This window comes from Megalops cyprinoides, chromosome 13 (genome assembly GCF_013368585.1).
Source record: "Megalops cyprinoides isolate fMegCyp1 chromosome 13, fMegCyp1.pri, whole genome shotgun sequence".
Lineage (NCBI taxonomy): Eukaryota > Metazoa > Chordata > Actinopteri > Elopiformes > Megalopidae > Megalops > Megalops cyprinoides.
Window position 1 is genome coordinate 24,492,467 of NC_050595.1, and position 23,775 is coordinate 24,516,241.

The window sequence follows — 23,775 nt, forward strand, 5'->3', positions numbered from 1 at the left end:
CTGACTCAGAAAGAAAAAAAATCCTTCATTTTCCACATGGTAATACCACATCAAATACAGCAAACATTTTACTGGTGTGCCATACAGAAACAACTCATTTAGAAAACAAGAGACTGTACATTTAACCATTTGTGCACCTCACCAAAATGAAAAATTACAGAAAAAGAACTCCAGCTCTACCTTTTCGTTCAAAAATGCCATGTAATGTGCAGGATAGCCACATACATTCAAGTGCTGTACATGCTGATTTCTGAAAACATTCAAAGCCTCAAAAAAAGAAGCTTGGCAAAGGTGTATCCAAACTTGAATGCACTGACATAAACCAAAACCATTTTCTCAGCTATTCCACACTTAGAAACACATTTCCTGCTAGTGATGGAAGTGCGTTTTGACCATGCAAATTCAGCAGTCAACATTAAAGAACCACGAGAGACGCGGAACGAGACAAAGTGCTGAGAGATGGATGGCACCGCAGTCTGAACAGCGAAAAATCTTACATCAGATTTAGCGGAGCGGGAATGGGGCAGTCTTAGCAAGTACCATCATGCTCAGCCAAATCTATAGGCGGGAGGTGGTGGCAAGCAAACGCTGACAAATTGGTATCATATCCTGACAGACAATGAAAAGGCGTTTTGGCAAAAACAAAGCACTGAGACCCAGGAGGAGGAGGAGGCCGATCCTAACTCTTCCCTACCGGATTCTGTTTGGCATTGCTCCGGACACACATGGAAATCAGAGCATTAAAAAAAAAAAAAAAATTAGGCAGCTCCACATCCTCGCCATGAGCTGAACACACTCCATTCGTCGTGGCAACCGTGCCCGAAGGACGTTAAGGTTCGGTGTTCTACCCATCTTCAATTTTATAGCTACACAAACAAGATTTCAATCATGCTCTCTGGTGGTCATTTAGGGTCAGCATTATGTGCTACGACGACTATCAAAACACACGTTGTCCAGTGTTCTCCATTGCTGTACGAGTGCTCTATAGATATTTAAAGACAATTGGACAAACTTTGCAAAGCTTGAATTCAGCCCTGTCATATCTACTTTGTATACCTTTTCTAGGCTTTGCTTTTTGGTTCAGGGAATAATAAAAAAAATCTAATCATAATTGCATTACTTTTTGAACAGGTCTTCATTTTTTTATTTGGTCACATGGGCCTGAATATTTTACAAACTTGTAACCACACAATAATGTACACAATGCAGAAAGACAACCTATCCCTCTGAAGGCAGATTAAATAAGGATAATGTAAGTTGGTTTGAGCACAATAGGAAGTAGTACTGCAGATAAAAGATGGCTTCACATACACTGCATATCTGAAATGGGGTTTGTCACTTTGTTGTTTAGGCTGTCTGGTCCCATAACAAACTTCTCAACTGAATAAGGCCATTCCTTTAAAGTGGCTGAAATACCTCATGCTTATTTCTCATGTCCTGCTCTTGCCCAAATTTTACACACCCTCTTTTTTGTCATGCTTGTTCGCCATACCAGGAATGTAACCACGTCACTGTTCCACAATAAAGAAAATATGATGGTGGACACACACAAACATGATGGCATCTTTTTATGCCAAACATACTGCAAAAACATCATACAAGAAACAAAACTACACCTAAGTCTGTCTAGTGCACAAAGATGGGCCTATTATGCCAACATGCACACAAAGCCTTTTTCAAGACCGAAATAAGTTTCAAAAGTCAAATAATTTTGTATGATAGGCATGCAATTTAAATAAAAGTTCAGTGCCTCCAGTGCTCTTGACAGAATCAACCATATAAACAACTGCATAACCATGGATGTTAATATTAGTCTGATTTTCATGACATTTTGGTCATTTATACATTTTACATTGTATACATAATACATGAATTACATTACATTCAGTCACTTGGCAGATGTTCATATAAGGTGATTTAGAAAGCAAAGGATATACAAATGGTCCAGGGACAGTCCACTATCTTCTGAGAGATGAGTGAGTGGAACATCATGTATCATGTCCTAGATTCTAGAAACCCATGTCCCTCAGCCATGAGCAATTTAAATGTTAGATCACTGTTTGCGTAGGTTACCATTAGACATGTAGATGCAAACGTACTTTCATATATACTCTGGGGTAACTGGGGGGGTAGAGTGAAGATACACATGTAGCAGCTACACATGTGGGATCATTTCATGTGAGTAATCATGAGAACTCAGCTGGTGACGCAAATTCTGTTAGGTCCGATGCATTAATACATGCTGTGTATATGGGACCTTGACCGCTCTGGAATGTGCACACATATGCCTTGGGGCAAAATATTAATAGATATCTAAAGGTTTTTTGTTGTCCTGCTCTCATATTGATGATGCTTTCTTATGTCCCAATGATCAAAGAGTGTGCATTAATTCAAGGCACAAGCTAAACTGTGACAAGAAGAAAACAAGCAGAACCCAAAGACCAAAAGGCTTAAAAATAAGACATAAAATGAGTTTGCCAGCAGGATTAAACCAGCAGATTTCAGTCATTAAAACACTGCGAGAAAGACTTTCCATTCACACTACATAGCATGGGCCTCAAGAATACACATTCTACAGACAGTGAGATTCAACCATATCATTCCAATTCCAAAAAACAGAGTGAAACTCAATTATTAACAGCAGTAAATTTAATGTGATGTTTTTTTTAATTTACTCGCATTTTTTAAATGAAAATGTACTTTAAAGGCTTGATCTATACGGGTAAGATGCAGTGAAATTAACTTCACTTTCACTAAAGACAATGAATAACTAGACATGTTCATACATATTCACACCAGATAAAAATACTGTAGAGACTACCTGTAAAAGCCATCTAAGTAATTTTTTTGCATTGTATCCTTAAGAGAGAAACCACACCATTTATGGACAGAAAACACAAGACTATATGGGAGAGAACAATCCTAATCAATGTCAGGTATAGATACAAGGGTGAGGAGATGAATATTCACACTCTGAGTTTAAAACACTCACTTAAATTAATAATAAATAATTCTCAGAATAATACATTTATATTATCAAGTAAATAAACAGTGAATACAGAGTGTACTTTCAAGCATTGACCCAATGTAATAAGAAGTATGTCTCTCCAAAAGGAACTACTTAAAATGTGAAATACGTTTACATTTTTTATTGTAAATGTGTTATCTGAATACGCAAGTATGTCAAACCCACAGGAAGAATGTTGCCTAAATGATACCAGTCACATTGGTGTCATGGTTGCTGGCACTGACAGAAAGACAGGCAGACTGACAGACTGATATGGTATTGTGTAACTGAGAAAGAGACAAAAGGCCTCCAAGTGAGTTTGACATAATGTTTGAATAAAAAAAAAAGAACTGCATAAAAGGAATTCACTACAAATCAACAAATATTTATCACTCTATTCCACCTGAATGATACATTTATAAATGTGAATTTACTGTTTGCATTAAAAAAAAAAAATTACAATGGATTTTTCCAAAAAGACTCGGCGCTCATCTCACTTTCTTCTCATTCCTGATCATTCAGGCTTGTGGTGAAAATGTTGAGTTCCATAAGTCTACTGACTGGCCCGATAAAATACAGACAATGTGATGTAGGGCCTAAGTTCACAAACAATCTAATCCATTTTGAATAATGACAATTGGCCTTGGTTTGTGCATTAAATATGGAGGTGTAAAACTCCGGTTTTCTTAGCTAACCTGCTCACATCCTGGTCAGCCTCACACAACTCAAGTTCCTTTTTCATATGTATGAGTGTTGGTACTGGAATGACACTTCTCTTCAGCATTGTGTTGCTTCTCTTGCCCTTCTGATTGTGAAGATGCCAAGCAGTGGCTAACTGCTGGATACACTGTTCTCTAACATTAAGGAAGAATACTCTCGAATGAATGTCAACTGGCAATATTCTAAGATTAAAGTAAACAAATCGGATACTTTGTTGTGCCACAAGACCAAAAATCCACCAAACGCATTAATTTCATTAGTGCGTGCTGAGGCTCACTGGAACACAATTCTCACACGGTAACAGGGGTTTTATGTTATTTCATAAGACTGACCCATATCAAATTTTTGGCTGACTTAACGTCTTCACAGATCGCATAACTGGGGAACTCAGGCAAATGTTCGGGTTTACAAGGTGTACAGCGTGGGCTATTTGTGCTATCGAAATATATAACGTGTAAGACAAACAAAGAATTAAATTGCATTTTGGAGTAAGGAGGAGACGCCACTGAACCTGTAGTCGGCATTTCACAACTTGTCAAGGAAGGCGTTTTGCCTGGACCAAACTTTCGAGGATGGGTGGGCCATGTAAACTTTTCATAAATTCATCTTGTAGAAACGTGAGATGTCATTCGCTTTTGATGAAATCCTCAACAATCATTCATATTTGCGGATGTGGAAACTGACAGCGATTGTTTTCACAACACTCATCTTTTTGCCAAATGTGTGCATTTGCGACATTCTACATACAAAACACAAGCAACGGTGGATGTTTAGAGATGGCACACTCATATAAATAGATGTTTTACACACACGCACACACACACACACACACACACGGAGGGAGGGAGACAGGGAGGGAGAGAGAAAAAACGCGCTCTCTTGGAGGAGGTACAGCAATAGTCCTCACCTTGTAACTTGAGGGTTTAATGGGTAATCCCGGGGCTGGATTTCCTTGCTGCTGAGACTGCTGCGTTGTATTGGTCTGTTGGGGCGAGTGAGAATCCTCGGACTCTTTTCCACTGTGATAGACCACCCTATCCGAAATATGAATGCTGGAGGCACAGCCCATGCTTCAAATGCCACTTTTGCCAATTCCTTTTTTTCTCAAGTGCTTGTTTCTGCCCAGCTATTCCGTTTTGCGTTAGCTAGCTACAGTACATGGATGTCTTCTTATTCCTTTCTTTTAATCTTAAGGCAAAACGCTCTCACCCGTTTCCCTCACTGAAACCATGAATAATATATCTTCCTTCCCCCCCACCCCCCAACCAGGAAATAGATTTCCTTTCTGCCTTTTTACATGAAGAAAATTATCTATATTTTTCGCAAACGCGCGCGTCTCTAGCAAATACATGAATTCCGAAATGCTTCTAAATCGGCTATTCAATTCCATACGCAATTTATCTCTTCCACTCGCTCTCCTCTTCGTCCTCGTACCAAATCATCATTTACTCATTTTTAACTTTTTTTCCCCTCTCCAAAAATAAATCAGTCCTCCTCGATTCAGGCAATTGTCTTATCCATCATTTGTCCGAGCCTGTTGCTAGTGTCTTCTTCCCCACCCAAAACACATCCAATCCGCTTTTCCTGGATGTCTTCTTCTCTCTTAACAATCTGGGTACCCACTTGAATTTAAGACACGGGGCACAAACCTGTTCTCACAACAGTTTGGTCCACTTCAGAGCCATTCATCATCAACAGGCTAAAAGATTCACAAAGCACGGTATTCCACTTGGCAGGCGCTGTGATTTGAAGACTCCCTCCCATACAACAAAATGCGTTTTAGTCCAACCAAGCATTCCATCTAACTGCCCAAAAAATAACAATTAGAAAAATTAGGATCCTTTTTGTAAGACCTCCATTCAGCCTCCCATTATTAGTCTGGTAGCAAAAACGTGACAATTAGAAAAGCATTAAACATGGGCTACAGAGTATCAAAGGCCCACGATTTTTTTCCTCTTTTTTCTAAATGTAAAGGCTGTCACATTATCTGTGGTGCCACCTCTGGATAATGCACTCGTATTTAAAAAAAGCAAACAGCTCTGCGTTCTCAAGTTTCAGGCTGTAAAAAGGAAGGCTTTTGTTTGTTATTTATAAATGTAAAGGCAAAAAATTAGCCACATAATGCTGTTTTCTGTTAGTCTTTCTCTGCCTTTCCAGCGTTTGCCCTTCCAATTCTTCAGCGCTGCTTGACAGCGGCAGATCCAATAAAAGCACCCGCAAGGATTGACCTACAGCCTTTACTGACGTCAATGCAAATGAGCTCAACAGGGCTAATCAGCGCCGGCTTGCCCACAGCTGGGTGGAACCCGCTTTTAGAGGGAACTTTAAAAATGTGCTGCAAGATTTCAAAGTGTTTCCAAGCATATGGTTTATTTGAATGGCATGCAATCACAGCACCACAGAAGTACAACATAAAAATGACGCATCGTATTGATGTTTACAGTCATATCTCATACATTATTGTGCATTGATTGTGCATATTAAACATTTTTTGTTTGTTTACCTTTTAGTTGTTCACTTTCAAGGTTCCATCGCTCCAAACTGCAAACGTTGAATTTTATGACTACAAGTATAATTAAAGTCAGACTTGTACGTTCTAGGACATATTTACGGCAAATAACGTATCCCATCTTAGCAAATGCTGCTTTTGGACTTTTTATAGAAATCACTTCATCTTGTATTCCATCCTGACAGCAGGAATGCACAAGATGAGGACATAAAGTCTCATAGAAATGATTAATTAAGCTGTATATTAAACACAATCAGAAAAAAATACATTACTGAACACAGATTACATAGTTTAATTACTGTATCCACTACACAAACGTTATGTCCATATCTGAATGGTCTCTCAGACGATTGCATGATTTGTTTAGCAAACCTAGTTGCACTTAGCTATGGGCTAAACTGGGGTAGAATACTCTTACAGAGAATTAATATAAGACACAAACGTGTAGGTGAACATTTGAACATTTTAACCTATTAAATGTTATTAGTGCCACCTATTTTCAGGTTTTACTTTTGACTTTAGTCTTTTAAAAGCTTGATCTTCCAGTCAAGAATGCAATGATGTCTGCAAGGAGTGAAAAGTGGTAAATTTCTTGTTTGCACATAGTCTTGTTTGAGTTTTTTCCAAAAAAAAAAAAAAAAAAAATCTGAATAACTCTTTCAGTGCTTCTTGGGTAAATAACTTCCCTGTAAGCCTGCGCAAAATTACCTTTGGTTAGTTTGGATGTTGATTCGTGGTACAAACAACAAACAAACTATCCAATGACAGGTAATTTATAATATAAATAGCAACATGATTGTCAGTCAGGATGCAGACATATATATGTATGTACAGTGCATTAACACATAAGGTGATGTTATACAGTATTAAACATGTTCGTTTAAAAATTACAAAATCATATTGTTTTGCTTAGTCCAATGACATGCACTGAAAAATGTTTGCTGTTGTATGTATACTATCATATTTTTCCTTGATCTTGAGAAAGAACCCACCCCCAGCAACACACCTGATATGTAAATTCTATAGTAACAGTGTTGTGGAACATTTTGGAAGTCACTTCCGTGCCATTGGAGAGAGCTCAAAATAGTATCCTAAACTCCACACCAAAATTTGTTTTGCAAACATGCATTCTCATCCAGTGAAACAAGAATCTTCTCCAAAAAGGCACAAGGGAGATGTTTATAACACCATTTAACCTGTTATACAACACAAACCACAGCAAAGCTGTGTAATGAATTAAGGGAGATTTGTCTCATGGATACCCTAGTCTAACCTGATATAAAAATTAAGATAAAGGTGGATGCATATAATGTTGGAAGGGTGGAAATCGTTATATGTTTCATATCAGCACAAGACAAAAAACTCTTACTGGATCTATGGTATACAGTACCAACAGTATTTAACTGCAATAAAAAGGTCAGCACATCCACTAACTCAAAGCAGTAAATAATGCACATCTTTTTAGAATAAGATCAAATTTCACTTTAACTAGTCTTTAAATTTAGAATTTAAAACTGTTTCATATATAAGCTGCCTTTGCAGTTAACATACAGTGGCACTGTAGACACTATTCAATCCTCTAGTAAAGTTAACATAATTTTGAGGAAATGCTGTAGAGTTGACATGCTCTTAAAGTACCATGCTGCATGTTAATAATCTGTGTTAATGTGTATACATACATATATATATATATATATATATATATATATATTTATATATAATGTTAATAATTAATGATGACATCACGACCACTGATTACTGAGCACATTGAACTTAGCTATTAATAAATTGCCATGTGATTCTGTGATGCATGAACAGTATGCTAAAAAATGTTTTTGATATATTTTAATTCATCTTCTCTATTTAACTGCAAAACACATTATTAGGCATGGTTAAAATACCTTAAAATATGTGATGACACCATTGGATGAGAATCTGCATTCAAATCATACCCATTTAATATCACATAGTTGTTCTGCTTGCTAGAGGTGATATTAAATGGGTTCTACTCCATATGTCGCCATCTACTCCCCCTTGTGGTGCTTAACTAAAAATTCAAAACAACAGCTTGCATTGAGGTTACTTAATATAAACATAAACAAAATACAAGCATGTCAGTATTATGTAAGTATTTGTAGGATACAAACATAAATTCACTTAGTAATTCATGTACAGACTGGACACTTTCTGTTGGCTGAAGAATATTCAACACTTAGCTGACACTGACTTCAGCACTGCACAATTCTCTTTTTATCTACCAAGCTGGTGTAAACAAAAGTTCTGCTTGTTTACATGTTCAGAGTTTTTAGTCTCACCATTATTCTGTAAAGTTACACTATTTTGTGGACTTTTTGAATGAGTACGACAGTAAAGTCATATTAAGCAGTTACATCTTGAGGAATTATGGGATGAATGTAGTTATCACAAAGGCTATAATATATCCCAAATTGTCATTCACAAGCAGAGTCACAACGTGGACAAAGAAAACTATGGACAAAAAAAAAATAATTTGGAAGACCTCTTCTCCCTTTGCTGATATGTAATCACTACTTGCTATGGGAGTTTCAATGTCTGGATTGAAAGTGGTACAGCTTGATAACACTCATAGTAGATACAAACATTGCTTGTCATTATTTGGGCTTTCTGCTGCAATGATTATTCCTGTCATAGAACATAATTTCCTTTACAATGCTAGCATGCTAACAAGCCTGGCTAAAGATGTGAGGACACGTGAGGGAGAAAACAGCCATAGAAATGCAGGCCCGTTGAACCATCTTTGCTGTGATCCACACCTGAATTTGGAAAATATTTTCCAATTTTGAGGTAATGACATCTGACATATATAACTCCATCCTCCTTTTTCACAGCAGTTTTCAGTCAGGGGGAACTGGCATGCGTGGCAGGACAGAGGGAAGAGATCGAAACTGGAAATTTGACAAGTGAGGATACAATGACACTTTAGCTACACAGGAGTAATTGAGCAGTCTATCTAATTAAAAAAGCTACCAAATTGGAGCTGTAGTGTTTGGGCACTGAACTCTAGAAGTATGATTTGCAGGTTCAAATCCCATTTAAGGACACCATTTCCTCCAGGATAAATTCAGCTGTATAGTGTATAAAATGTGCAAACACTGTGCTTCTCCTAAAGGTTCCTCTACGAAAGTGTAGACCCATATTAGGAACGCAATCTACATTAACAGTTAAGTTGTAGAAAATAACTAAACTGGCGGTCAGTGCAATCCTGTATTACACTGTTCAATGAAATGTAAACAGATTTATGTATTTCGATTGATGTGGCAAAGCCCTACTTAATGTAATTCAATTTAATGCCGTATTCTATATCCTTTACACCTTGTGCTAACACAGTGAGATGAAAAGTTGTTAAGAAATTGTTAAAATGTTGCAAGGTAGATTAAAATAAAGATTTAATGTTCATTTCAGCACTGTACAGATGTACTACTCTTGATTTAAAGCTCCTGTATATGAATGGACTTTTCCAGGTATAAATGAGTTTATGCAATGGGTCTATCAAGGAAAATCAAGTAGAACTTTCCATAATGTCAATTTGTTTTCCAAAACAACAGAACATCAAGAGTCTTATGATCTAAAAACTGTATTAAAATTAACAGCTCAAAAAGAATACACAGAAATATACTGCATGTATTTAGTCAAATTTGTGAAAAGTACTTTGTACACATGTAGACACACTTCCCTTTCTCACTGCACAATCTTAACCTTAAAATTGAATAGAACATTCAAGAATATTGCTCTATGAATTCATGCAATTGCAAAGCAGGTCCTTTAAAAATACAACACAAACATTTCAAGCTGGTCAAATATTCCAATTGCTTACACGCCTGAATGTCATCCCATAAACACAATTTAAAAATGTTCACACAACATAAGAAATGTCAAGTCAAAGTGCCCTGGAGAATACCTGAAAGATTGATGTAGCATGCTGCGTGTCTCAGTGGGGTTGCATGAGACATCCAGAGAGAAGTGAAACCACCCTGTCTGGCATGGGTCAGCTTGTTCTTGCTGAAAGTGACATGACCTTTGACCCCGCTCAAGAAGCCATGTCATTGGGCAGGATCTTTCTAGAACTCATGGTGCCTCCTTTCCTGAGCGTTCATGCAAAGCAGTAAGATCCTGAAATTCCAACCTTGTCTTTGAGCTCATGAATAAGGACGTGTTTGTACCACTGACAATTTGCATGGTGTGTTCAAGGATTCATGCAAAAAAGAAAGATTAGAAAGTAGGATGCAGTCAAGGTATGAGGGCTGTGGAAAGGTATTCATTCTGGGCCTAGAGAACCTCAGTGTTTGCATCCTTTCATGTCTGCCAAGCATTTAACCACATGATTCAACTAATCACTGTCTTCATTGAACCAATTTAGCTCCCTTCCCCAGTTCTGACAGAGTTAGTAAATCAGAGAGCTGGACAATCTTGTTGATTGTGGTCCTCCAGGACCAAAGATGAGTATCTTTGGTATGGGGCATTCTTGAAGCATTGTACTTAGATCAGCTTGAAAATATACCAGGTAAAGACACTTCCTGTCTAACTGAAGCCTGAAGCCAATAAAACCATGTGGATTTTTTCTCATTATTACGTTTTTGCACTTATATATACTGGCTAGAGGCTATTCCAATACAGGAAATAGCAGACAACAGTCCACAGGTCTTTGATTTTCTCTAGTGGTGCAATGTGGGAAAAAATCCAGTAGATGGGTGTGAAACACAAGACAACAACAATAATACTAGTCCTCAGCTAGATCTCTGGTTTGTCATTGCTGAGGCATATTTGGGTACAAACGAGGAGGGTAAATCTTGCAATGAATGAGCCAGTAGACAGAATTTGTGAGGACAGGTAAAAAGCTGTTCCAGAATCATTAAGATTTACAGTGAGGCACCTTACCAAAGCCCCCAGCACCTCTAACAGACTTAGAGTAATGTGAGAAGAAATGCATTTTCAGCTAATTAATTGATAGCTTAGTATCGCTAAAAATGCTCTCTCCAATGGACACACCTGTGGCATTCCATCCAACATTCCAGCATTAGAGCTTTGCAATGTACTAATCTGTGCATTAGCCCACCAAGTGCTCCTTCCTTCATTCATTTGTACAGCAACACCACTGACTTATAATGGGTTTTTCTGAAGTTCCTCTTCAGTGTACAATGGAAGTGTAGGGGTGGGGATGTGGGAAGGGGTGGGGGGGGGAGGCATTGTCACCATTTCTTTAGTGACTGTCACATCTTGACTTATATATTACACCATCATTACCAATGCCCCTGACAATGTGTTTATGGTTCATGATTGAACTTTATTTTCTTAAAGGATCGAAGGTCAGTATTTGAAGCTGATGCCACAGGTCGCTGTGCTTGGACACAATAAATCTCTGCTAAGCCACTTCTGACAGTTGCTGTGTGCTCTTGGTAGAACGTTGAGTATGTCCATATCCACCTTAGCTACATTAGCTTATGTTTCACTATTTGTGACATTTCATGCTATCTTTGTCATTATGACAGAGAGCTGAACACAAAATATTGAAATATTGCAAAATTGTTCAATGCTAATTACTACCTACCAGCTAAAATGCAGGTGTGCAGTGAGCTTCATGATAATTTCAGCTCTGCTCATAAAAGGAAGAATGACCCTCATGACTAAACAAATCAAGTCAACAGGCCACATGAGCTTGGTCTGGTCCATGATGCCAACTGGAGCAGGCTGACATTCATGAAATACACTACCAGCACCCTCACAGTCAGGGAGTCTGTGTGGGACTGGAGCCTGCTGGTGGTTGTATAACCAGGGCCTGCAGTTATTTCAAGTTCGTCCCCCTTTTGCTGAGGCATTATTGTGCAGTGGATTACCGAGTTACAGGCATCTCCTGTACAAGGTGACAGTTGATTAACTAATGGTGGATTAAAGCCTACTCTGTAGATTACCTGGGCCTGAGTACATACAACAGAGCACACTGCTTGGTAAAGTGTTTCTGCTTTCACACTGGTATTTCACAAAATCGCTGTAGAACAACCTACAGTGAATATCTAGCTGAGATAATTGTTAAGGCTATGATATATTACAGTAGACTCTTCTCCAAGCTAGTGATGTATTTCTCAGGTGGGCTGGGTTGTAAGAAATCTTTCCACAAGTCCTCACACTGCACAGATTGTTGCAACATTAAACATAACATTAAACGATGATCAGATATTGCACATATATCATTATTAACAAAATGAAAGGCCCTTCTGTGACTCTACAGCTCCAGCTGAATATATGCAGCATGTCACATTAAAAAGATTCTGGGCCGTCCCCTGATAATGTTTCCTTACCAGCAACAACTAACATGACGATCACAGCTGCAATGCAATAGATGGCTAGCTGTTTTACGAGGGCCACAGAGTTGCCCCTGGGTTAAAAGTGCTGTACAAAATTCGAGAAGGAAGTTGAGCTTCTGACATCAGGAACTCATCCTCGAAGTTTCCTCTGCCAAGTACTGTCCCACAATATCAGCTACAGCAGCCGTCCCCTGAATGCAACCTGCTATGGTAGGCTTTACCCTTATCAGCATGTAGTACTTTTTAACTTGCTCACAAAACAGTATATCAGTCAGTGGTCACTGAAATGAATCACAGATGTTTTGTAAGTAACAAGGAAATTTAATTAACAAGGACATATAAACTCTTGCTTAACGTTTCCCAAGTTTAAGGACATAGCACAATGCAGTTACATTGCTCTTCGCAAATGCACATGAGAGATGGCTAAGCCCTACAGCCCAGGTTTGAGACCAGCCATGTCATCTGCCAGCAATGACTAGCAACCCACAGCGACAGAACAAACTTGCTTCCTTCTGCAGGTGATAGAGGTAGGGTGGTTCGGCCAGGGTTTCCTCATCTTACTGCTCTCTGCGATTCCTCAGGCAGCTTTGAGCTGCTCAGTTGATGTCAGTGAGGGAGGGCCCATTCTCCAGTCGGTGCCCACTTCATTGTGTCGCACTGTGCGACTTGTAGCGTCAAAAATAGCTGTTGGCTGCACAAATGATTACATTTGTCTCGCTGCAGAACTCCTGCATGAGAGCAGAGGTTGTTAAGGTGAGATGAGGCTAACATATAACTGGCGATTCCCAACAGAAAAACGACAAAATAAGAGGTGGACTATTCTGTGCTCTGTTGGATCTTGACCCGCATACCTTTCTGAGGAACTAGCTGTACTATCATGCAAACTTTCATCATGAAAATGAACAGACAGGTCAGCTCTGTAACCAAGGACAACCAACTGGCTCTGTGGGCAGAAAAGCACTGACCCACATGTCAAGGAAAGACCGCAACTTAGGCACACACAGACCATGAGAGTTTCCAGTTGCAGCCAGGGGAGAAAGCATGTAATCCGAAGTAAAAGAGAAAGAGAGGGGTTGGCATTCCATTAGCTATACATGCCTCACCTACTACTTGTTACAAAGCAGGACAGAACTATGCAATTATGCAGTAATACAGTGCAATTTATGTATTATGACTTTGATGTATCTTGATGATGTGCCAGTTGTTTCCAGTATATGTGAGCTGATCAGATTTGGATGTTTCCTTGTTCCTGGTTTTGTATTTATGGTGCCATATTCTGAAAATAATCAAGATAAGATGTAAGCCACATTGTAATATCCAAGATCAGGGTCTCTGAGATCATTCTGCCAAGACGGTGTTCTCTCAGATGTCTCTCACATACACATTTAGGAGCTGCAACACTTTCAATGGTTTTAAATAGGACCAAAATACCTCTTTAGCTTGAGTAAAAAATACATTTCCACATTTCCATGATCATTAAAAGCTATGTGGTACAACTGCTTGGAAGGTGTAAATGTAAAACATTGTACCTATTCTGCTATCCACAGAATGTGTGGAACATTACTGCCTGTGTGACTTAAGCACATTCAAATTTGGAGCATCAATGTTTCTTAAACTGGGATTGTCATGGCACTGCACTGCATTTATTAAAGCAGCTGATCATATCATAAAACAGAGCAATAACTCACTATAGTAGAAATGCAGTGGCTAAAGTGCATTAAAAGGAAGTGCCATTTCAGCTCATTACATAACATAACCAAGAAAGTTAAAGAAGTACCACCTGATTACTGGAGTTACTACATGCTGCCATTTTTCAATCGCTCCTTCATCTGTGCACTAACAGTTACCTCCATTTTCTGCTTGTTACATGTATATTGTAAGGTTTGGCATGTACAAGCACTTACAGGCTACCTGCATGTCATATTCATGTTCATAGATTCCAAAAATGTAGAATTGATAACTCCCAAAAAGTTATGTACAGTGTGGTCTAATCTGCACATTTGAAATATGGTTGAGTCACATGTAAGAGCTTTTCTCCATTGAATAAAGAAACATCCTTCTCTGGTATCTGTTGTAACTCTCCCACGTGTCCTATTTACCATGGTTGCATAGGTCCTAATTAGATAAGGTATGTCACCATGACATGACTATAGTCCTGTGTAACCATGTGAGTATTAATTTCAAAATACAAACTGATACGTAATAATCCAAACATTAAATCAACCTTTCATATATATGCATGATAGATGGAAACATACAGTGTACACTGATACGACATTTTTATTATTTTCAGGCACCCAGACATTGAGAGGTTAAAATAAAACTGATAAACCCGCAGTAAATGCACATGGCACTAGTCGGCTTGGCATGTCGAACAGGGAGCTGTGGACCCAAGGGGGCAGTTTCAGGGAGTACTCCGCAAACACGCAAAATTATTTACCAAAGGCAAATTCCCTGTAAACAGCAACGCTGAAGAAACGAACAAGTCTCTCTTTGAGTCTCAACTCTCTTTCACGTGTCCCTCTTGGATACTGTTTTGCCCAGTAAAATGGTTTCAGTGTCCCCCAAACATGTAAAATATTTGCACAATTACTGGATGACGTAATATACAATTGCAGTGGACAATTCCAGATTGCTGTAATACAGACATCAAGTTGTCGGCCTGTATTACTGGCATTGATATTTTTGCACAACTGCCTAAATGACAGCTTCTTTCTATATACAACTAACTAGAATTACCTACATTTGATACATCGAAGTATCTGTACCCTTCTTGTGGTAGGTGAAAGTTTTAATTTTACCACCGTGGCCAAAATGATAAGCTGTTTTGGACAGTTAAACTTTTGCAAATTATAGCTTAGTGTGTGTTCTGCGAGAGGCACAGAATATGCTTATTACTGATGCAAAAGTATCATAGCTGTTCTGGTTCTCACGCATTTTATGCTGTCAATATCAACACGTTCTTTCCCTTTAAATAAGACGCCCGTTCTAAATCGTATTAAGGATAGCCTATTTACCCTTAAAGTCGCAAGGCCATCTGTCAACTTTCAAACTCAAGTGCAGCGCGCAATGTAGTATGATTTTTTTTCTGTAAAAATATTTGCTTTTCAAACCTTGTGCTGTGGTCCATTTTTCACCCAGTCTTCTTCGAAATCATGAATTAAGTTCTGTTCTTCCATTTCAAGTCCCTTCAAACGGTTTTCTTCAAAACGTGCTTCCACGCAGAGCCGCTCCTCCAGAGTTTTTAAGGGGAAAACATCAGGGGTTTTCTCATTGAAAAATACGCGGAGAACATAGGAGAAAGTGGGTAAGATTATTAGCGACCTAAGTCTTCTTTTAATCACACGTGATTAGCAGTTTCAAGAGACACTATCTTCTAATTAGCCAGCAAAGTTTGAGTCTTCTAAATTGCTGCTTCTCTTCCGATCTGAAGGCCAGTGGACACATAATGACGGAACGCAGTGACAGTAACTCACTTACGGAGACGCATTTTTGTCGAAATAGAACTCATGTTAAAATCGTCCTATTCTACGACCAGGGTCCTCTAGAACACCTCTGCGGCGCCAGAGGCTTGAAATTGAAAGGGTCTACTTAGGTTTGCTAGCCCCTCCCCTTCTGTACTGTGGTCAAGGCTATAAACGAAACTATGCGGTCATTTGCATCCTGCATTGGATCTAACGAGGGGGACTGTAAGTCTGAGGTTGGTACAGTAAAGCATCTATCCCAGATATGCGCTTTTGATTCAACTTCTGTAAATTTTAAAATTTGTTTTAATTTAAAACGGGCGTTATACGGTTCTATTGTGAAACTTCTAATTGGCAGTATCGTATTAATTTCCCACGAAATATTGCAATGTGTTTCGCAACTGTAATTGCTGAGTCTGAAGTTGTCCACATGTAATTGCTTTTGTACTATGTTAAACATGCTGTGCTGATCTACAATTACATCAAATATGCATAAACATGAACGTAAAATGTTTTGAACTGTGAAGCTAAATGTAAAAGTAACAATAAATGAAGAAGTTGAAGCCAGTGTGATCTGTACTTGGCCAGAGTGGGCAACTTGATTTCAGTACAAACCAGCCAGATGGCACAAGCGCGACAAGAGCGCCATCTCCTGTTCAATATAGGTAAAGACCGCTGCTGAAACATTTGCCTGAACTCGGATGAAAGATGCGAAGCGACTGTTTTCCTCAGTTCAAGTCGAGGCAGCAAGAAACAACGTGCTCAGTTCAGAGAAAGATGACATGACCATCTATACTGCAATCAATCTTTATTTGGATTATCAATAAACATATGCATGCAAAATTTGATTACAAAAACAAACATTTTCTTTTCACCACATACTTTGCTAATTTACTATTTAGGAAATGTTTCACACTTCAACTGCAAGTCAAAGACCACCTACAGGTGTCACCAATAGACAATTTTGAAATTTGTAACGAATTTGGTAAATCGCATTGATGGCTCTGTTATTTGGCATAATGCTGCATAGTGTAGTAAATGCCATTTGGGAAAGGCCAAATATTAAAGAATATGTATATCAATAAACTGCATTGCACATAATTGAGAGGTCTAATGAAAAACACATTCTTATGAAGTGTAGGTGTGCAAAATTTGAAGAAAAAGAAAACATTTTCCATTTGCAAAACAAAAGAAAGCAGCAAAGCAGCCCAGTAAGAGTGAACCATTGCATATAACTGGCTAAGAGCTGCTATTGTAGATGAGAAATGACACAGGCATATTTGGTAGGCTAGTAAAAGACATTTGGACCTCAGATATTTCTGTAGAGCACAATTACCAAAACGTGAACTGATGGGAAATAAAAGAAAAAAAAATATGGAAGCCAATATAAATGAATCCAACAATAAATACACTTTTTTTTTTTTTTTTACAAAATACCTGAGTAAACAATTTAATTGTAATGACCTAATATTCAAGAATTTAACACATCTGGTCTTTTAGAAAAAAAATGATAATACTTATAGGAAAAACACTGACAACATCAATTGCTTGGACAAAATGTAAAATCTGTTTTTTTTTTTTAAAAGGAGGTAGAACATTTTAAAAATCTTCCTCCATCCATGTATGTAGCCGAATGTAAACCTGAAATGTACCCTTCCTACTTCACACTTGACTATATGATGGAACAAAAGTCAGTTATTACAATAGATGTTTCACAACAGCCAGCCAGAAATGCACAGTTATTATTGAGATAGTTTGTCATTTTTTGTTAATGTGTTTGTTTTTGTTTTTTTTTAATCTGTCGAATCACTTTTTTTTAACAAAGCTTTTTGCAAGGACACAGTCACGCGTAGCACTGGTAAATCAACGCATTTCATGCACTTTCATTTGCAAGGAGAAATCAATGGCTCATTGTTCAATGCACTGAACCCTCACAAGCTCAATAAAAACTGCCCATTTCTGACACGGGCTAGTGGAAGTAGGACTGTAGGGTACCACGGCGACGCACGTCAGTGGTCCAGCAGTGGAAGCCACCTCCCAGGGAGTTGGCATGACGGATGCTCACCTTAATTGTTTTAACTCCTGTCAGGATCAAACCCAATACATCAATCAGAACATTTTCCAATCAATCAAGCAAAAATATTTCTACAATTCTCTGCAAGAGACTGCTGACAACGAGCATCAGTACAAAAGAGTATATGAGAAGCAATGGTTTCAGGCCAGTAATATTCAGATGGTTTGAAAGTCACTGTCTTTACATTTGAGTTAACATAGACGTAGCTTTATAGAGTGTTCATGTTTAGTATTATTCCTATGATAAATTGAAATACAATCTAAAGATGTTCTTTGCCAAACGGAAAAAAAAAACATGGACTCACCAAGTTTCTCAAACATCTTTTGGATGGAAGTCTCGTTGGCGTCAACCACGACGCGTTTTTCGTCCAGCATTAAGACATTCATAGAGAGCCACTTAGAAGACATCCACAGGGGATGATCTAAAAGGAAATATGAAAATGCTCAGAGAGAAAATCACTGCACCAGCAAAGACACATTAGGCTCCATCACAGCAGCGGTGTATGGACTTGGATGCCACAACTGAAATGACATTATTTAGATTGTGTTTAGCGAGGTGGATTGAAGTAAGAGTCCTTTGCTCAGCTTTCCTAACTTGTTCAGAATAACTGGCTGTCTTGACACATGCTAGGACATGAACAGTATGGAGAGACGTTTACTGATCTGTTGGTAATCGATCTGTAAGTATTTCAGACACATACCATCAGGGATAAGTGGCGTTGGAGGCTTCACCACGGTCCATCCAGCCTTATGAAACATGTCAATCTGATAAAGGAAAATGCCACCCAGGCACAAGTGAAAACACGTTCTACACTAAAGCATCAACTACTTCAACCATTTGTCCACTAGAAGGCAGTACAAGGCAAATAATGAGGGTACGTTGCAGCCCAGTATTTATTCTATTTACAAAAATGCAGGCTAAAAGGAGTTATCAAGGCAGTGAAAATAATATACCATAGAAGGGAAAAACAAAACACAAAGATTAATTTATAGAGACCATCCCTTTTCACACCAATAAAACAGACTCCGTAAAACTTCATGCTGTTTTGAGGTTGTACAGGAAATAACTGTATTTACTGTTTTCGCATGAATATGACCGTTTTATTGTTGTTTGGAGTAGTTGTGAGTTGGAAAAATAATGGCAAAGTGAGAGCACACCTTGACTGTTACTCACAGGCACCACATGTTACTCACGTCAGCGCCTCATCTGAAGCAGACGTGGCCTCCGGCAGTCCCCCGGTGAGGCCCGGAGCAACTCAAGCCTGTCCTGTCCTACTCTAAAGTACGCCACCGGCAGCCTCCCACAGACAAGACTCACTAGTCAGGGGTGCCGTCTGTGGAGCTGTCCTGAGCCACCCTTGCAAACGAGATGCTAAACCTCAATGGGCGTGATCCTGGCACAAGCGATCAGAGTGGGCGGGGCGGGGGGCGGGGACTGACCTGGCGGCAGGGTCGGTCCGGGTTGGACAGCACCAGGCCCGGCCCGATGATGTTGAAGGTGGCGTCGATGTGCATGGGGTTGGGGTCCTTGAAGGAGATGATGTGCACCTTGTAGTCGGGCGCAAGGTGCCGGCGCATCCATTCGATGCCCATGTAGTTTGTCACCTGGAAAAGTTTCAGCCAGGTGGTGTTTCATTCTGCTGAATGCAGGCACACACACAGGCACACACACATGCACGCATGCGCACACACACGCGCATACACACACACGCACGCACACACACAAACACGTACACACACACGCCTGCACACACACATGCACACACACACACACACGCATGCACACACACACACACACACACAAACACACACACACACACATCCTGCACACACACACACACACACACACACACATACACACACACACGCACACACATACACACACACACATGCCTGCACACACACACACACACACACACACACACGCATGCACTCTCACAAACCTACAGCAACACACTTATCTCAGGAATTAATGGAACTCTTCCAAGTCTTTATGTAACTACAGTTTTTACAGTCAAATGGCTTTGAATTCTAATGGGCAATAATGCTCTCACTGGGTAATAAAGTGTGCAGTGAACCATGGCAACATGAAAAGCCAAGTTCACTGCTTTCTCCCATAGCTTCTTGCCATTAGTAACTGATTTGATTGTTGCAGTGCCTAAAGTTGGTGCCTATTTACTCACTTTATTTCACTGCTTGCTCTAACCTGAACGTGCACTCAGAGCTGCTAACTGCAAGTATATTACAGTATTGAGAGATGCGCTAATCTGCATGCAGTTGTCTGTTACTAAGACAGAAGGATCCTCTAAAAAATGGCACTTTCTCACCCAGACAGGGAGCAAATTAATATGACAAATGTAACACAACATTGACATTCACCAACATATCTACCACAACATCAGTGTTTCAACGTTTGTCAGAATTCCACAAGAGATTCGTTCAGGTGCAACATCCAGCCAGGTGAGGAAATGACTTACCTGGCTCCTCTGGACAAAAATATCCCTTCCAGCGCGCATGAAGTCAGCGGCATCGAAGCAGGGCTCATATTCAGTGGTCACAAACTTGCCCTGTGCAGCCAGCTTGTGTCTGTCCTCCACAGTTCGAATGGGGTAGTCCTAGAGGCCAGGAAGGTAGGGGGTTTTAAATGAAGCAAGCAGCCTCATATTTTCAATCAATTGCTGTCACTGCGTTCAGTAAGCGCAGGCATGCGGCCGCATTCAGAGGCAGCCTCATTTCTGAAGGCTGAGAACCCAGATTCAATCCCAAAGTACACTCTGTCCTGAAGCAAATGTTACCTTTTACCATTTCACACAACCTTTTTCTGTTATAATGACAGAGACTATTGAGCTTGTGGTGTTGAATAAGAAATGGAGACAAACTTCTTTCAGTGTTTATTAAATATTACTTAAATGAAGGCTGAGGATGATGTGCACTGTGAATTGGAATGAAACTGGCCCCAGTTCTAAATGAGTAATCAAAGGGTGAGTTTTTCTCAGTATTCACTGACCACTTACCTGCTCAGCCTGTTGGTGAGTTAACTGTTGACGATAACTCAAAATTTGCAAAGTTGCAGCTTTTTATCTTTTATAACTGACTAAAGCCCTTGTAGTGCTTTAGGACTGATCCAGTAACTTAGTGGGAGGACAGTGCTTTCAGTGTACACTTTAGTGACCTCATTCATTCCATGGTGAGAAGCTGATGATAAGTGTTTTTACCTGGTCGTACAGTTCATCGGCCATGGTGGGTTTTGGAGCTGTGGTCCATTTTGCACCTTTTTTGAAGTACTCCTTGATGAGAGGCCGGTAAGCCCGGTACTCAAAGAAACGAGCTCTCCATGCCATAGGTGCCTCAATAATCTCATTCCCAACAACGAGTAGGATGTCTCGAGGCATAGCTCCATACATGCCTGAAAACAAAAAGCAAAAATGGCAACATGTCTCCCTTGAACACATCAAACCCTTGATTTAAACACATATGGATTCCTCCTGGAGAGAGGGGTAGGAGGAGAGGTGGGGGGGGTTATAAATGTTAGCAAAAACACGACTGGCTAATATATCCTCACAAAAAGGGTGATATTTGCACTTGTGTGTAGCTGGATAATAAACATATGGTCCTTCTGCTAAGATCATTACACAAAGGGACATCAGAACATTACCTGTAGATGTGAAATCTGGTGTCTTGTACTGAACAGACCAGTCAATAGGCTCTGGTCTCCTCACAGTAACCCCCTCCAAACGCAGAATATTGCACAGTTCCTCGATTTCTGCAACAGCCTTTTTCAAGTGGTCCTCAGGAAACGTCTGGCCCCCATACGTTTGGTAAAAGGGCCAATACTTTTCGTAGGTGTTTGCCTACAGACATGACATCTCTGTCAGCTAACTCCAGCTAAACGACATATATCATCGGAAATAAAGCATGTTGCTAATGTTTTACTTTATTTTAGTTATGAACAGGGTTTATTCATTAACTTAAAATCGCACAACGCGAAATTTCTTCGAATTTTTACCTTGACCTCCACTGTAAATGGAGGCACGCGAGCGTTCTCCGCTCTGCCAACAATGACTTCTTCGAGCGGGTCCCATTCGTTGTAGGCGCAGACCGGGCATTCCTGGGAAACGGGATCAGTAACAGTGTCCTCCACTTCCAGCTGCGACTTAACGGCAGCCGCTGAACTGGAGGTGCTCTGGAGTGCCCTCTGCACCCACCCAGTCACTGCCCGGCCGAGCTGACGAGAGGACAGACAGACAGACAGATAGGGACGTTAGAAATCTCACGTCTTTCGAAAATGTTCGCCTGCACAGCACCATAAAGGAAATCAGTGTATAACTTTATTCGCTCTTATAACACAAAAGTGAGACAGAAACGTACGTTTTATGCAATAAAACCTTTCTAGGATAAAGAGATTTGGAGCCAAGATTCACTAGGAGGCGATATCTCGGATTTGGCCGTAGATACGATTTCAAAGTTTTTGCTGGGAGTGGTACTCCGTGTTACTGAGTTCACAAGGGCCAGCTGCCAGAGACAGCTGTTTTCTGTCACTCAGAATTGTAAAAGGAGCAGGGTGAGAAAAATGTCTCGTCGGCGCTCCTTAAATAAGCCGTTTCCTTGGAATGCATAGACTTTGCTCCTGTTAAAATTCCATGTGAGACAAATATTAAATATGACAATACATTTTACATATATCGCCAATGGTTCAGTTGTAAAGAAAAAAAAAAACAAGATTCTACGATGCAAAATGACTGCTGAGTTGGCGATTATGTTTCTATTTATTTCAAAATAAAAATGTATTATAAATTGGTGAGAAGTAGGCCAAGTAAAGAAGCTACACTTTTTGTTGATTTTTCCTCTTCTAAATTAAAATAATAACTAACTATTTGCATACTAACCATAGCTCCAATAAGGTGAGCTGCCTCAGCTCCCCTGCTACCTCCTCTCAGACACCTTACTCGCAGCATTGTCCTCGGAACCGATATTGAACGGAATAGTTCTCGCGGCGGACGAAACCTAGACTATCAAGTCAGAGAATTTAAGGCCAGGGTCGCTTCTGCGAGCTGATTTATACTCCGGCGACACTTGGTATTGGCCGCTATAAAGAGCGGAGAGCAACGTGACTTGAAAAAAAAATGACCCATGAAAGAGGACACCTTGTGGCAGCACATTCTTATCAGTCGCACCCTCAATCTAATGAAATGGAAAAAAAAAAAACAAAAAAAGTGGCGCAACGCCCTTGTCAGAAAACCAAAAAATGGCAAATCTTTGTGTCTGCATTACCAAAAATCAGCTATTTTAAATAGTTAAAAATGTGTGGGGAAATTATTAAATAATCATTGCTGTACCACATTTAACCTAGAACGGAATCTAGCTCATAAACTGCTGAACTATCCGTGTTTTCCACGTAACCTTTTTGATAAGAACTGTTTGCATTTAAATCTCCACAGTACTTGTGCAGCGACAAATAACAGTGTAGAATCCACCATATGTGCACATCGAGGTCTTCTAACCACACCTTTTACTTATAAAATTACAGCCAAGCAAAGCCTGGACATGAATTCCCATAATTGTCAATTTGCTTTAAAATGTTCCTGTTGCGAGACTTTCAAGTAAAATCCAAAGGAAAACATCATTTCAATATTTATGTTGAAAGTGCACAAAAGAAGCCAAGGG

The 23,775-nt window shown here is 39.6% G+C and overlaps 2 protein-coding genes across 3 annotated transcripts in view; both read right to left on the minus strand.

The window, feature by feature from the left end:
• Positions 1 to 16,046, minus strand: part of pde8a (phosphodiesterase 8A) — a 52,301-nt gene extending 36,255 nt beyond the window's left edge. The window contains exon 1 of one of the 2 annotated variants that reach the window (XM_036543551.1): positions 15,688 to 16,046. In XM_036543551.1, the coding sequence (XP_036399444.1) occupies positions 15,688 to 15,753 (66 nt within the window). In that variant the 5' untranslated portion in view covers positions 15,754 to 16,046. Of the gene's footprint in view, positions 1 to 4,634; positions 5,905 to 15,687 lie in introns of those variants that run through there. The other variant, XM_036543550.1, reaches the window with a different exon arrangement.
• A 1,961-nt stretch (positions 16,047 to 18,007) lies between these two features.
• gatm (glycine amidinotransferase (L-arginine:glycine amidinotransferase)) lies at positions 18,008 to 23,066 on the minus strand. Its single transcript, XM_036544574.1, has 9 exons — positions 22,998 to 23,066; positions 22,118 to 22,336; positions 21,767 to 21,962; positions 21,327 to 21,517; positions 20,589 to 20,726; positions 19,552 to 19,716; positions 18,813 to 18,876; positions 18,417 to 18,533; positions 18,008 to 18,120 (listed from the first exon to the last, which is right to left on the minus strand). The coding sequence occupies exons 1-9, from the start codon at positions 23,064 to 23,066 to the stop codon at positions 18,008 to 18,010; spliced, it is 1,272 nt and encodes a 423-aa protein (XP_036400467.1).
• Positions 23,067 to 23,775: the final 709 nt, after the last annotated feature.

What these genes read in the sequence shown, in the direction of transcription:
- gatm (XM_036544574.1), bottom strand. Translation starts at nt 23,066, where the DNA reads ATGCTGCGAGTAAGGTGTCTGAGAGGAGGTAGCAGGGGAGCTGAGGCA. An exon ending in CATTTACAGTGGAGGTCAAG is followed by an intron (nt 21,963 to 22,117) that starts GTAAAAATTCGA and finishes TCATGTCTGTAG; the next exon opens with GCAAACACCTACGAAAAGTA. An exon ending in TTTTTGTCCAGAGGAGCCAG is followed by an intron (nt 19,717 to 20,588) that starts GTAAGTCATTTC and finishes AAACTTTTCCAG; the next exon opens with GTGACAAACTACATGGGCAT.